Source organism: Patiria miniata, unplaced genomic scaffold, assembly GCF_015706575.1.
Source record: "Patiria miniata isolate m_02_andy unplaced genomic scaffold, ASM1570657v1 HiC_scaffold_20, whole genome shotgun sequence".
Lineage (NCBI taxonomy): Eukaryota > Metazoa > Echinodermata > Asteroidea > Valvatida > Asterinidae > Patiria > Patiria miniata.
In genome coordinates, this window is record NW_024037059.1 from 41,214,928 (window position 1) to 41,230,917 (window position 15,990).

Consider the following 15,990-nt stretch of genomic DNA (forward strand, 5'->3'; position numbering starts at 1 on the left):
TATGTTGCTAGATTCAGTGGGGTTTAAAATATACATTGATAAGCATGAGGGGATTATCCATTTGTTGAAAATGTACCTCTTCCCACAAAAAAAACCTACATACAGCCAAAAAAAAATTTAAGGGGGGGGGGGGGGCACTTTCGTAAATTTATTTTAATGTTTTGTTTTTGTATTTGTTTTATTACGTCCATGAAACTGAATGATGGTATTATAATTTTGATTGAATGTGTAATCAATAAACTTGTAGAATGTATTCATTCCATATTTTGGGCCTCGGTGATTTTTTTTAGCTGGCATCATGTCTCTTCGTTAGCAACATTTTGACATTGTCTGTTGCTCAGTGGCGTAGCCACGGGGGGCGTGGGGGGGCGACAGCCCCCCATGAAACCTTGTCGCCCCCCCCCCCAGTCGCCCCCCCACTGAGATTTTGAGTTTCTAAAAAAATTATCATTGATCTACATGACGCCCCCCATGAAATGTTCCAGCGCCCCCCCCACTGAAAAATTCCTGGCTATGCCACTGCTGTTGCTCCTACATATTTTGACCGATTACAACCAATTCCAACCAAACAAGTTTTTGTTTAAAGATTAAAACAACGTTTTTATCGTTTCGAATAACCTTTTGTCAACAACTATTATGCGGCCTTGCCTTTTGACCGAAGTGCAAAACTTTTGGCAAAGAGACGGGTTACATGTCCAATAATCTAACCGACAGAGGGCGCGCTGCACGAACTGTTATGTTAGTGTTATTATTTCTGACATGACAGACGGTGTGCAGCGTGGGCTTGTTTTCTATTCCACAATCCTGTTTTGCCCGCCAGCGAAAAGGTTTGCGATTTTCGATCTTGATTTAATGTAATTTAATGATTTGATGTAATCATAAGGGAAAACATTTTAAACAGGTTGTAAAACAATAAATAAGGCAATCGGATTATACTGGACCCTCCTCAGCTCCGCGCGCCGCAAGTTACGCATTGCATTGAAGTGAGTATGGGCAGCCAAAGGGCCAAAATTAAACTAATGCTAAAAGGACAAACAGCAATAAAAACAAATTGGTATTATACAAATACAGCATGGTTTAAGGGAAGTAGTGGGAATTACTGGTCCTATCTATAGTGTGTCTTTACTGCAGTAGTTACAAGGACGAAAACAACAGACTGGTTCCGTAAAGATTACATGCCACAGACTACATGTCTTCAATATTTTCACTGCCTAAATGTGCCTTTTCAGGACATGTCATCGCTTTCTGAATGCTGATTACTTGTGTGAATGTGATAGTTCACTGCAAGGAAAAGTGATGTCCATGTACAGAATTCTTCCTCAAAAACCACCAACTGTCCGCAATGGTTTTATCTACATAGATATGGACCGCTATGTCACAGTGACCAAACGATCTAAAGGAACGAGTAAATCAAAAGATTCAGCAGAGGGGAGACAAGATGCTGTGAAGAAGGTGAGACGAGATGGAAATAAAGATGATGAGGATGACAACGGAGAAGGAGAAGAGGTTGGGGAAAGAAGTGATGGAGAAGGTGCATCGGGAACAAAGGTTAGTGAAATGATGAACATAATTGATTTAGCAAACAAACTAATATAAGAAATTTTTGAACAAGATGTCGCACTGAAGTACAAAGCAGCTACCCCTAGTGCCTAGAACTATGGGCTCCGTAATTAACTTTCAAATGCTGGTTTCCTGAAGAAAGAACAATGTCACGATCTTTGGCTGTTGCAACCAGACCATCAACCAAATGGTTCTCTGACTTTATTCCCTTCTTAGAAAAGTCCTCCAAAACCAAGGGGAAAGAGAAATCTACTTAAATAAAAGGAACAGTGTGATTAAAGACCTAAAACTTGAGAAATCTATTTAAAAAAGAAAAGAAAAACTTAGCGTGACAGGAGCTTCAAACCTGGATCTCTAGTTCATTACTCTAACGTGAAACCAATTTGCATTGTGTTTTTGCAAATTTGCTGTAACGATAGGTTTTGGAAATTGTGTTACAGCTGTCATGTCATAACGATGGCCACTATATGTTCAGCTTAAGGGATAAAATGATTTATTTCACTGTCATTATTTAAGGGTTTTGAGATGAAGGAGACGAGAGGAGATTTGTTCGGATGCTCCGATGAGGAGTGTCTCGCTCACTGCATCAGTGAAGATGTCAGGATGGGCAAGGGCATTGCCAAAATCTTCAAGGAGAAATACGGAGGAGTTAAGGAACTCATGAACCAGGGTAAGAGGATGGGTTTTGGCATTAAAAGATACAATCTGTTGCAGCATAGAGCAGTTCTTTTTAATAAGTTCATCCTATTTGTCTTTGAATATTATATCATCTGATTTTGACGGATATATGAATTGATGTGTAGGATGTCCAATTTTGCATTGTAACAGTGGAATTATGCACTTGTCTTAAGACTGCTACAAGTGCTAGTCTCATGTCTGGTTTTCGCAGGGGGGGGGGGGGGCGGGAGGGAGGGGGTAAAATTAAACCCTTCCATACGCAGTGTTTTTAAGGGGGTTGGTGTACAAGTTCTGATTGTACACAGTTGTACAATTGCTGAAAGGTTACATTTCAGCCTTTAAATCAAATTCAAGTCTCAAATTTCTGCTCCTTCCCAAAGCTACTTGATCAGATTGTCCATAAAGTTTTTGAGCTTCGTAACCTAGTTTTAGTTTTTGTTTCTTCTTTGTCTCTCTAACTGTCAGGTGTAAAGCCAGGGGGAGTCGCTGTACTGAAACGAGGAAACCGATTTATTTATTATCTGGTAAAGGAATCAAAATTATTCTGCACAATTACAAGGTTCTGAAAACTGGAAACAATCGTGTTGCAGCCATCTTGATTTGTTTTTCCATTCAAATCAATGTAACCAAAGCAAGGCTGGATGGGAAAATAATCTGGTTCCTTTTTGTACATAACACATTATCATTCAGTACTGTTATTGGATTCAGGGAACATGACTGAAATGGTGGCAACATAAGGTCTATAGACATGGTATCAATGCTTTTGCAATTTCGGAATGCATTCTATTAAAAGGCACAATATATTGAACATCGTCAGAATGACATGATTCAAAGGGAATACGCTGTGAATATGACATTCTTGTCGTGAAAGAAATGTTCTGAGTTCTGAGACACTATATTGTTTGTCTAGTTTGCAAGAATGTTTTAAGCCACACTTTGCTCTTTAAATTCTGAATTTCTTGTCAATTTGCGGACCTTAGCCTCTCATATATTGTCTCATGACTGTCTTTTTTGCTGTCCCAACTTTCCCTATGAAAAGCCACTCCCACCGTCTTCTCAAACTCAAAACTCTTAATCAGGGAATAAATGTGTTGGCCGGTTTTAAATTTCCAAATTTCATGTGACACTGGGAAAAGTGTTTAAAACCAGCCAGCCGGTCTTTATCAACCATTTAAAACCACCCACGTGATGGTCTCTCGACCAATATGAATGGGTGAGCTGTCTTATATGTTTGAATAACAGTTATGACTTTTAAGCCATTCTCTTGAAAGAATTTAATAACTCTTCTTTAATTTTTGGAAATTCAGGTGACCAAGGAGAAATACTGGAATAAGCCGACCTATGACAGCCTAGCTAGAAGCCTGCGAGCCATGGCTGAGCACTGTGTTAGGAACAACGTTCAGAGTGTGTCCATGCCGCGGATTGGCTGCGGCCTTGATGGCCTAAGATGGGACAGAGTCGCGGCAGTAATCAGGGACACGCTCGGAAGGACCGATATCACAGTGACAGTTTATACACTATGATTGCCAAAGTTTAATTGAAAAGACCCCTGAAGTTAAAGGAAACTTGATGAGTTAAAGTTTTATGTTTGTTTTTTGAAGATGGCATTTTTTCTTGCTTTTTTTGACAAGAAAAAGTGCAATGTACTACTCATATGCTTGTATAATTGTTCTTTTGTTTTCATGGAAAACCGTGTTATATATTCATAAGTTGACACTTTATAAATAGTTAAGCAAACTTTTAAGTTGTACGAAAGTAAAAATACAAGAAGATGGTTTATATAAACATAAATACTTGTATCACTGAAAAGTAATTGATTACCAATAGTTTACTGTTTATTTTCTTGTTAACAAAGCCAAAGCTATTTAAATTTTTATTTTTTTAAATCATATTCATGTTTGTTAATAACACTTTGTTAATGTGTTTATAGCTCCATGGTTTAATCATTTAAGCCAAATCAAACGTCGCGTGTCATTTGTATTCCATTTCTGCAAAAGTTAACTTACTTGTCAATTAAAGAAATGTTTACAACTCATTCACAAGGCTTGCCTTCCATTTCCAGATATTACTGAGATTTCCACATAATAAAGATGTTTTTCTATCACATTTGAGTTTTTGTGCATATGTTTTTCAAAGGTTTGTGTAGTGTGAGAAGATTTTTAATCAAATTACTTGTAAGTCTAAACAAGTAGGCAGGGCTGTTTATTTAGGAAGTGGGGGAGCCATTTTAGGGGTGGGCCTGGCAGGATGGGTTTAATGACCTAATTAAATTTTACCATTGTATCGTATCTAACTTTATGCACAATGGCAAAATACAAACTCCAAACGAAAGGTAGTTTTTCTTTTAAATGAAAAATATTATTGACTGGTTATTTTGAGAGGCTAAAACCATGTTCCTTCCTCCATGCTAAAACGGTCCTCATATCAAAGGGCAAGGACGTTTTTCTCGTAATTTCTCATTTTGTAACGAGCTAGGCACAGTGCAGTGCAGTTGTCAACATGTGTCCGTAGCCAAGCGATAACAAAAGAGTTGACGCGCGATCAGGAATGGAAAAAAGAACAGTCTTTTGTTTAGGCCAGATGGTACTACCTAGGCTGCTGAAAATGTATACAGTCGTAGTACCGTACACATCAGCTGTTGAAATCGAGAAACTCATGAAAATGGTGGCGGCGGATCGCGTCGAAATATCTATTGAAAATATTTAGTGATTGTCAGAGGAAAATGAAAGAAGGGTGGCCACAGAAGTAGTTCAAGTGACTGACATTGTAGTCTGCCGAGATTTTTGAGAATTCGAAACTCTGTGAGTAAAACTGCCCTAGGCCTAATGTCAAATCAAATGAAATGTCACCATGGTCACTATGTCACTTATGTGTCATCTGGTCATTGGTGTCATGAACTGCCTCTACATCTATGTATTGTATTGCATTGCATGCATTGCTCATTTTGCATGTTTGGGAATGGAGTTGAGACCTACAGAGTAGGCCCGGCCCAGTGCCTAGTATGTGGACAAAAACTGGACATCGTATTTGTAACTTACGGAATAACTTAAGAAGTTATGACATGTGATCAAATATCATGAATCTTTATGTATGACAATGTTTATGACTCGATCAAATACTTGATCAAATGGTCATACATAAGTTGGGGGGTCTTCAACTTTTGGTGTGATTTCCTCCGGGATGCTTTGCCGACTATATGATACACCTACAGATACAGAAATGGTATACATCTTTCTAAAGCACAGTTTTGTGTAGTCTGACGTGTCCGAACATTTGGGGACTAGTACGTGCACACTCAGATTTTCATGGTTTTTGCATGTAACTTAGCTAGATTAAACTAGATTTCCACACAACTTGATGAGTTTAACATCGTAGCTGGCAAAACATGCATTACTCGTGAAAACGGATCCTAAAGACTTTCATAGCTTATCTTGTAACAATACACGTTAATTATTTATCAGCATTTAATTGATTTACATGTTTCTTCTTAATTTGTCTTCACATCCAGGTTTCTTTATTTTAAAGATGAGATCTTCATCTGTATAAATATGGGATGTAGTGCGTCATTAGAAGATAGTGGTTACATTAATAACAGAGGTCCAACGCACACCATCCACCCGCCACCAACAAAGAACCACACCTATGGTAATTTCTACAATGGATACCACAGTCCAGCATCGCCGCCATCGTACGATTACTCCCTGCATTCCCGGCAGCAAGAACCAACAAATCAATTGACATGGTATCCGAACCAACCACCAGGTATCGCAAGTTACCACCATGGTGTGGCAACTATAAATCCGCCTTTAGCTCCGCCCCAAATTAAGACCAGCCAACAAGCCGGAGCTAAGTCCAAGAGGATATCCAAAACAAAAGGACCACAAGCATCCCAGGAGACCGTTTCCAAGACGCCAGGCCGGACGATACACCCATCTCGTGAAACAAGCTCACCCAAAGATCACTCGAACTCACGGTCGGTCATCAAAGATGAGGCAGAGGTTTGGAGGAGTGGGATGAAATTGGAGGAACCGGAACCCGAAGAGGAACTTGAAGAACCGCATCCGGATCACGAACTCATATTAGGAGTAACAGAGGTATAAGAAAGGGAATATTTTTTTTTTTACTATTTCTCATACCATGATCCAGAGCCACATTCTCACTGGTGCATTTATTTACCCTTGCGTGTCAGCCCCTAGTTTTGATGTTTACTCAAAAATAGGCCACATACATATCACCAAGGTCAAATCGTTAAACTAAAAAAAAAATTACAACCTCAAGCCCCCCGAGCCCCCCCCCCCCCCTTGGGTGCGCAACTGGTCTACCATGCATGCGCTTTATGAAGCAGTCATGAAACTAGTGTGGATGGTTGCCAAACCTATGTGTTATTTGTATATTCATTGGATTTGTGAATACTCCTAGTTCAAGAAACACTCTTGTTTTCTTGAAAAATCTTTCAAAAAGTAATAGGGGCCTATTAACTTCCATTCAAATTCTTGAATTTAAATGAACAAGGAAAAAAGACCCAAAAAAAATACAAGCTAGTTTGGTGTGTAGTATTTCATTACAATTTTTTTTGTGTTTTTGATATCAAAAATTAACCTGTTGATAACAGTAGTGAGCACATCTCCCCTTTTTTACCTGATTAATCTTCCATGTAAAGATTTCCATGTAAGTTCCAGTCTTAAATTCTTTATTTATCAGTCTGTTTTAACTTCTGCCTCCAATTCTTCCCAGGATTATGTCGCATTTAAGAAGCGTCTAGAGGGCACGCTGGACGGCACTCTGTACGAAGACCCTGACTTTCCTGCCGATAACTCATCACTCTTCCTGGACGCCGAGAAAAACCAAAACATTGTCTGGAAGAGACCATCTGTAAGTAAATCTCAGTGTTTCTTCCACCTAAGCAGAAAAGAGTGCTAAGTAAAACTAGGCCAAGTAAAACAAGAAATAGTGTCTAGTCCAGGCTTCGTGAAGAAAAGAAAGGCGGAGATATCTCCCCCCCCCCCCCCCTCCCCCAATGTAGCAAATGTATCCTTTCATTTTCTCAACACTTTTGCCGATACTTTTGTGTTCAGGGGAGTTTTCTCCCGTTTTACAAGATTTGGAACCTGCGTGCAATGGGCTTATCGTCGTTAGTCACGCCCCTTAGACAACCCTATGGAATTTTTGTACACTAAGTTTTGTTTGTCTCAGATTTTGCGTGTTCCGTGACCATTTTTATGTCATGTAATTGAACATTATTTCACGAGCTGCGTTGACGTGATTCTAATGCAATTCTACCGTGATAGGTCAATAGCCCTATGATTTGGCTGTAAACAATACAATGTACATGATTAAAAACAAACCGAATAAGGAAGAGATGACAAACTTGTTTATTTGTTTACTTGGCCTTCTGTGGTAAGAAATATAGTTGAAAATCAGTCGGATGCAGTTTAGATCGTTTGAGTTTTTGGCTGCTATCCTGTTTTGGCCAAGCAAATGATTTCTGTGTTTGCACAAGAATCGGGTCATTAAACCCTGATTTTACAGTATTCCACCTTTAAAAATGTCTAAATGTTAAAATTTTTATTTGAACAGGAAATCTGTAATGAGCCACGAATGTTTGTGGATGGCACTAGTCGCGAGGACGTCATACAAGGTACTCTATCGGATTGTTGGTTCCTAGCGGCGTGTGCTGGTATCGCTCAACATAAAGACCTAGTCAGAAAGGTAGGAACGAGCACAAATGTCTTTGTCATTGTTCAGTGTTGTAGTCGAGGTACTTGTGATGTATATCACAAGTCATCACAAGTGAATCACAAGTGAATCACAAGTGAATCACAAGTGGATCACAAGTCAATCACAAGTGGATCACAAGTCCATCACAAGTCATCCACTCCCAATTCAACTCACACGCTATTTAAATGAACTATGATTAAGGCTTCTTACTGTTCATAACTTGTTACTTGTGACTCGACATGTGAATGGACTTGTGATTTCCTTGTAAAGACTTGTGATGCACTTGTGTTTCATCACAAGTACCAGTACCAAAATGACAGTAGCTAGACCATTGCTCAGCAATTAAACTGTGTAGATGTCAAAAGATCTAGGATGAAACGTCCTTAGATACATGTGTGAAGTTTTTGAACAATTGAGAAACAGTAAGTTATTTTTTTACTTTCTTGTCCTAAATTTCTTACAGATTATTCCAGAGAATCAGTCCTTGGTCCCGCCGGGCTACGTCGGAGCCATTCACTTCAAGTTCTGGCGTTTCGGACGCTGGGTGGACGTGGTCATCGATGACCGACTGCCCACAAAGAACAACAGACTGGTGTTTGCTTCGTCAAGTGAAAAAAACGAGTTCTGGCCAGCACTGATGGAGAAGGCATATGCAAAGTAAGAATGGAATTTACAAGGGCAAAACCTAATTTGAAGAATGGAATTTGGCATTTTGTACATAAAGGGGGGGGGGGAACAAGGGGTTGGACACATAGACCTCCGGGGAGAGGGGGGGGGGAGGGGGCTGTCACCCTCATGCCCACCTCCACTTAGTTATGCCACTATATATAGCTTTGCTAATGCGTAGAAATTCTAACAAATTGTAACAAATTCAAACAGCTCACGTACGTTTACCAATTTTTATAATTATTACACTTTTGCCTTCATGTAGTGTAGTGGGATAGGATTTAACCCTGACCTCAAGGCTCAAGGTACCAGTGTGGATTTGTACCACAAGTCAGTTTGCAAGGGTTGGCTATCGTAATGTGTAGATACATCTTTGATTTGTTGATTGATTTTTTTCATTTTTCAGACTGAATGGTACCTATCAGGGCTTGAGTGGTGGTATGGCGGCGGACGCTTTCGTTGACCTGACAGGTGGATTGTCAGAAGTCTTCTTGTTTACTCAGGAGAGTGTCTCGGCAGATTTCTATGCGCTGTTGTACAAAGGAGCCATGACGCGTGCCTTCATGGCTTGCTCTAAGAAGGTGAGTGTGACTTTCAGATCAGCGGAGTCAATCACAAGCCAATCATATGTCAATCACAAGTCAATCACTTGTTAATCACAAGCCAATCATATGTCAATTACAAGTCAATCACTTGTTAATCACAAGCCAATCATATGTCAATCACAAGTCAATCACTTGTTAATCACAAGCCAATCATATGTCAATTACAAGTCAATCAGTTGTTAATCACAAGCCAATCATATGTCAATTACAAGTCAATCACTTGTTAATCACAAGCCAATCATATGTCAATCACAAGTCAATAACAAGTCAGTCACATGCAAAATCACAAGTCAGTTTGCAAGTCATTCACAAGTTAATCTCAAGTCAATCACGAGTCACTTGACTTGTCTACATGTATAATAAATACCCCTACCCCCTTCCCCCCTCCCCCCTCCCCTGGCCACGCCTATAGGCAGGGCGGTTTGGGGCGGTACAAGAGCTAAAAGGTTAAATACTGATTATTTGAATTTGTTTTCTCAAAAATCTCCTAGAATCCCAACTTTCAGAACGTGACCGCAGATGACAGCGGCATAGTGCCCGGCCATTCCTACACCATCACTGACGCGCAGGTTGTCTTCCTAAACACAAATAAAAAGAAGAAGAAGAACAAAAAGAAATCCGAGGCGATCACAAAACTGCTGAGGGTTAGAAACCCATGGGGCAACAGCACGGAATGGACGGGTGACTGGAGTGACAAGTAAGACCAATCTAAAATTATACAAGGCTATGGCTAACATATGTACATGTACCTATGGAAGTGGTTTAATCCACTTCCCATTGACATGTGTGTTGTAGCTAGCCGTAGCCATAAAATTGGGATACAGGCTTAGATTAAATTGCCAATAGCTGTGTGCACAAACCTACGAGGGCAGTATACATCCTGGCAACAGGAAGCTAATGATGCTGCTTCCATAGATTTCACTGTCATTGTTAGCCTTTTCCTAACACTTGGCTGTGATCGTACAGGAAGACAACAGATGGGGTTCTAGACTCGTGAAACATGTTATGATGCTTTTTGCAAAAATAACATCATATTAATGAGCAAACAATTTTTAAGACAGGTTTATTGGGAATATAACTATCTATTTTATCCTTTGAAATTGTTTTCTTTTCTTTTCATGCTGTCTAGTTCATCAAAGTGGAAGAAACTAGAAGCAGAAGAAAGAGAAAGAATGAATCCCAAACGTCAGGATGATGGAGAGTTTTGGTGAGTTATCGGGTGTGTGCGTGAACTGAAGAGGGCGATATTTAGCATTCTAATATGATAAATATGGCTGCACCTGAATTCCTTGGCTAGTAAGACACTAAAAAATGACTCTTGTGAATCAGTGTTTGTGGTGTTTGGCTGTATATCAGAAGTTGCCTGCTATATCTTGCTTTTTGCGAAAATCGAAATTTTCGGCAAAAATAATCCCGGCGCAAACTTGTTAACTACTTCCAAAAGGCGCATTTTTAATTACATACAGTAAGCAAGTAAGTCAGATGCAGCCTGTTTATGGCTTTTACATTTCCCTGGTCTACATTTTTTGCTCATTCATTTACATTCGGGAATCAGTGCATGAGTACCAGGTATCAGGTGAAGGTTTTTAAGTTACTCTTCAGATCGCCACTTGAGCTTGTTGTCCCATTCACTGCAAGGACTCGTTATAATCAGTCTCTTTGATAATGAGGATGTGCCTTTATCAATTTTTTTTTTTCATAAAAGGATGAGCTTTGAAGATTTCTGTAAGAAGTTCAACTCTGTCATCATGTGCACGCTGGGACCTGACTTTGACGGTGACGGCAAAGCAGATATTAACGAATCAGGTATGAGGAAGAATTTGTAGAATAAGTTTTAGAATCGTCATCGTTACTTGCGATTGGTGGGATTATAGTTATTCTCCATCTAAACTTCTTCAATAGCTTCCTCTTCCCCGAAATTATATGTTTGTTAATTTCAACGTATCGAAGTAGCTAAACATCCTTCAGCAAAATGAGTTTTCAAAACTACATTTGTTTAGCTTAATATAACCCTTTTTCCCTCAATAATTGATATTGTAGAGTCACCATTCATTTTTGTACAGGTGGAGGTTTTCATATGCTTGACATGCGAGGGCATTGGATTAAGAACGTCAGCGCTGGAGGCTGCGCCAACTTCGACACGTTCTACTCTAACCCTCAATTCAGCTTTACACTCTTACAACCAGGTACATTTTTTTTATCAAAAAGATTTCTTAGATTCATTAAACTTTGACAAGTATTTCTGCTCCTTAAACTTTGGGGAAAATCCTGAAAACATTTTAAAAAGTTTGAAATGAATAAAATCCTCCTTGGAAAAAAACTATATTTTTCAAGATGAATAGTCCTTGCAAGTGGCCTGGATTTCTAAGTGGCTAAAATTAACCATACATCCTCACAAACTCATTCTTCCTTGAGATAAAATGAGATGAATTTCCATACAAAATGAGTCACTAAAATTAACCATGTTTACTAAAAACATACTTTTAGTCCATAGTTGCTTCATATTCCTTTGGAAAACATCTTTTTTAACTGAAATGGACTGTTCTCGTAAAAGATTACAGTAAAATTTTTTTTTAATCTTCTGAGAATCTCCGATTGAGTTTTCCAAACTTTTTAATTTGATTCCTTTAGATGACATTCACTCAGCCGACTCGGACGAGAAGCGAGGCAAGTGTTCCATAATCATCGCAGTGATCCAGGAGTATCGTCGATCCAAGAAGAATCTAGCTCCTAAGAAACAACAGATAGGATTCAGAATCTATGAGGTATGCTCAAAACATCATCTTACATGGATATTTGAGGAGTTGCTGTTTGTATAAAAGGCTTCCATTAAATTGCTGACAGACTACTCTCTTCAGGAACGTAGCCAGGATTTAGGGAGGAAGGAGTGGGAGAGCAGTGGCATAGCTAGGATTTTTTTAGTGGGGGAGGGGGAAGGAGGGATGGTATCAGAATATCATGGGGGCACATATCGCAAACGTCCTATTGTAGTTTTTCCCAGTTGGGCCCCATAATGCCTTGCTATATCCATTGACATAAGAAACTGTAAACAGTAAGCCTTTGGCTGACTGAAAAAAAATACAATTTACAAAAAGCCTTTTTGGTTAGGGAAGGAAAAGGGGCATTAATCAGTATTTTGGTGGGGGGAGGCATCTGGGGGGGGGGGGGGGCACATGTATAATTTGTGAGGGGGGGGGGATGTGCCCCCCAGGCCCCCCTGTGGCTATGCCACTGACGGGGAGTGGATACCATTTTACCAATGGGTTGCTGTAATAAAGCTGACAGGCACGCAAGTATGTGCTGACACAAACACATATTTAGCGACAGGTATTACAAATATTGCCCAAAAAAACCCACCCAAACCGGGGGTTTGTCGGACCCACAACCCCCTGTACCAGCATCCCTGAAGGTTTCTATTTTACAAGGGCCTCATTTTGAAAAATTTTCATCAATTTTTGTCCACTGCGTGACTTTTTTGTCTGTACCACTTAAGACAATCCAACACTGTATGTATTTTCAGATTCCTGAGCGGAAAAAAAATACAGTGTAATGCAGTGTACTACAGGTGCTAATTGTTATAGAAATATTTCATGATATCTTTAATTGAAAAAGTTTTACTGCTTGGATTTTTTCTTAACAAATCCTTGACTTTTCCCCTTGAATTTCAGACGGATGATCCCGATCATCCTCAGAGTCAGCAAGAACTCCAGCATCTATCGGAAGTCGGCCGATCTGGTTCTTTTATCAACTACCGTCAAGTCTACCGACGATTCACGCTCGCCCCGGGCAGTTACATCATTCTGCCATCCACGTTCAATCCAAACATTTCAGGATCCTTCATGGTGCGTGTGTTCACAGAGAAGCGAGCCGTGTGCAAGACGCTTGGGTCATTTGTTGAGACTTGATAGTCAGTGGCGTAACTATGTGGCACGGAGGGTACACCCCCCCCTAACAGATGTCCGCCCCCCCCCCCACCACAAGGCCCCCATTTAAAAATCTTGAATTGAAAAACAATAGATATCATTTGCCCTCAGTGCCCCCTTTGAAAAATGGATGCACCCCAGATGGCCCCTCCCCCCCCTCACCCCGGAGATTAACACTAGGTATGACACTGTTGAAAGTGTAATAAAGAAGAATTGATAAAATAAGGTTCGAACCTTGGACTGCTGACATTCCATACAAGTTCTAAAAAACGGCATTTGTTGGCATTCTGCCATTTTGTTTGTGCCATTGTTTAGCTAGGGGATTCTATTATATTTTGTATTGACCGAAATTGTAAATAGTTTTTTCTGCAAAACAAATTAGTAACAGTTTTTTTAAACTTGAGCAATATAAAGTTCTATTCTATTCTATTCTATTTATTATTGTCTGATGTATAATTGCTGTATTTTGTATATAATTGTGAAACTAATTTGATGAGACTGAATTTATCCTGTCCGTCCAGATTTTTTACCTTGATATAATGTGACTTTACAGCATTTTGTACAACATAAGGAAGACAATTTTCAATAGAAACCTTTTGTACGCCTTTTGTGGGTTTTTAAGTGGGTGTTATTTGGGTTTTTTTTGGGGGGGGGCTGTAAACTAACCTTTTGCTGTGTATTTTTTTCAATATCATCACCAGATGAAAATTAATTATCTAAAGTTATATTTTTTTCAGATAATGAAGTAAGGTGTGTATTTTAACTGGTTTTTGAGAAAAAAATATGTTTGTTAGAAAGCAAGCACCCTTTACATGAAGATGATGTGCCAATTGTATATACACACTTAATTTACAACTACATGTAGAACTATGTCATACAATGACAATTGACATTGCTTAAGATTTCATAGATTTTTCATGGAAATTGTGTGTGAGCAGGGACAGAAGAAATAAAGAAAACTATTCACTTAGTTCAACTGTTATCAGAAGATTGATTGCTTTCACTGTTTTCATTGGACTATTTACCCATCTGTTTTAAAGTAAACATTTCAAACAAACCCCCAAAACAATTATGTTACTGTACAAAACATGTACATGTATTGTATATATCATGCATGAAATAGGTCGCTGAAGTAAAGTTTCAATCAACTATAGAGGGGGCTAATCTACTTTTACGGTGTTGTCCGCGCAGCACGCATGGACGACCGGCGACCCGATTGCCAGTAGCAACAGACCAAGCGATCGTTGATCGTTTATCCGGTGATTGTATGCCGCTGTGCACACAGCTCACACCGGTTCCGGTAGGGTGATAAAATGTGACACTCAGCCTGTGGTGGTCTAGTGATTATGTGGGGAGTTATAAAGCAACAAAACACTGCAATGGCGTGTGATCATGGATGGTGTACGATGGTTCGTCTGGCACGATTTTCGGATTTAGACTGTCTACTTGTTCAAGGTAAACTCGACTTCCACGAAATCGAAGTTAGGGTTAATAAGACTTGTTCAGTTGTTGTAAACTCTCTTAAATGTAAGTTGTAACGTTACAAAATAATAGTACAAGTTGCTTTATTATCTGCCATGTCTGTTTGCATAATTAGTCGATCATGATAACAACTCTAAAGATGGCAGGGCCAAGGCCTTGTTTGTAGGCCCTAGTTAACTTTCGATTTTCAACTGATAGGCTAGTTATGGATTAATGTTACTGTTATGTTAGACTTCTTTTTTCAACTCGACTAGGCCTAGATAGGCTACAAATTACAATGCATTACTGGCTATCCAGCCTATGATGTATTTTTTTTTTATCCTCCGTGGACAATATTAGAAATTAGAAGGCGTAGCCTACTGCTGCCTTTTGTGCTGGTGTCAATACATTTTGGTTTGTACATGTTGGCCCGTATCATGTACATTTTATGTTTACAATGTATCGTCAAACCCCCTAAAGCTACGCAGTCCTCTTTCTACGCATTTACCTTCAATTTGTGTGTGACAACGCGCGCACGTATGCAAGCGTTACCTGCGCACATAATTGAGGGTCGACGCTACATGTCTTTCTTCCCCCATAAAGAAAAAAAAATTAAATGGCAGTGGCTACTGAACCGGTAGTGGTTCCCGATTTTGTGAGGTTACGGAACTGGCAGCAAAAACGCGCATGCAGTCATTGGGAATCGCTTCTCGGTCTATACTTCCCTTGAAAAAAAAATCGTCAAAAGTGGAATTTCATTTGGCCTGCGCTAGCAGTAAAGGTGAATTCAAAACATAACTAGTCATGGAGGGATCCTAACAGTAACTCGCCTAAGCCTAATGCTTACACTTATTTATTGGCTGATGAATCTTGTCATAATTTAAGTTAGGGCTAAAGTCTTGAATCCCATAATGCAGATTGTTACCAGCGTATCTATACCTGTCAGAGCAGTAAGCTTTTTTGACTGCTTTGGAAGAAAAACCTTAACAACCATGTTAAAATAACAAGTCCATTAAATTTTGCTGTACTCACACATCATACTCCCGATTATATTTAATTATTTAATTTTTTCCCAAATTCAAAATTTTTGTTATTTTTTCGACAATCAGTCTCCATTAATTGGTTCCCTCTATGCAGATTTAAATGCAACTTCCTTCAATAAATTCTCTTGCTGATGTTTTTTTTTGTAATAATGATTTTTAATTTTTTTAAATTTTATTTCAGATGAGGATTTGTGATGCTGCAAATGCCAACAGCCAAAAATTTGCCAATGAAAATGAAATGTAGGAGTTTGCCGTGAAATTACTTTTATGGAACTTCTATTTTCGAAGATAAACTGTGTTGTAAACAATCATCTGCAACTGCAAGCTGGACAACTC

The 15,990-nt window shown here is 39.2% G+C and overlaps 2 protein-coding genes across 3 annotated transcripts; both read left to right on the forward strand.

Annotated features, from left to right (window-relative positions):
• The first annotated feature begins 738 nt into the window (after window positions 1–738).
• Window positions 739–4,349, forward strand: LOC119729242 (ADP-ribose glycohydrolase OARD1-like). 2 transcript variants are annotated; one of them, XM_038201830.1, is made up of 5 exons: window positions 739–827; window positions 1,361–1,548; window positions 2,077–2,230; window positions 2,704–2,762; window positions 3,546–4,349. In XM_038201830.1, the coding sequence occupies exons 2-5, from the start codon at window positions 1,363–1,365 to the stop codon at window positions 3,759–3,761; spliced, it is 615 nt and encodes a 204-aa protein (XP_038057758.1). In that variant the 5' UTR covers window positions 739–827; window positions 1,361–1,362; the 3' UTR covers window positions 3,762–4,349. The 2 variants fall into 2 exon arrangements, with proteins under 2 accessions (XP_038057758.1, XP_038057757.1); XM_038201829.1 differs by having other exon boundaries at window positions 751–827; window positions 1,230–1,548.
• Window positions 4,350–4,845: 496 nt separating this feature from the next.
• On the forward strand, window positions 4,846–13,192 carry LOC119729238 (calpain-A-like). Its single transcript, XM_038201823.1, has 12 exons — window positions 4,846–5,039; window positions 5,747–6,332; window positions 6,973–7,110; window positions 7,816–7,947; window positions 8,420–8,613; window positions 9,029–9,203; window positions 9,719–9,924; window positions 10,357–10,434; window positions 10,933–11,033; window positions 11,291–11,413; window positions 11,859–11,992; window positions 12,896–13,192. Exons 2-12 carry the CDS (start codon window positions 5,787–5,789, stop codon window positions 13,130–13,132), a joined length of 2,064 nt encoding a protein of 687 aa, XP_038057751.1. The 5' UTR covers window positions 4,846–5,039; window positions 5,747–5,786; the 3' UTR covers window positions 13,133–13,192.
• The last annotated feature ends 2,798 nt before the right edge of the window (window positions 13,193–15,990 follow it).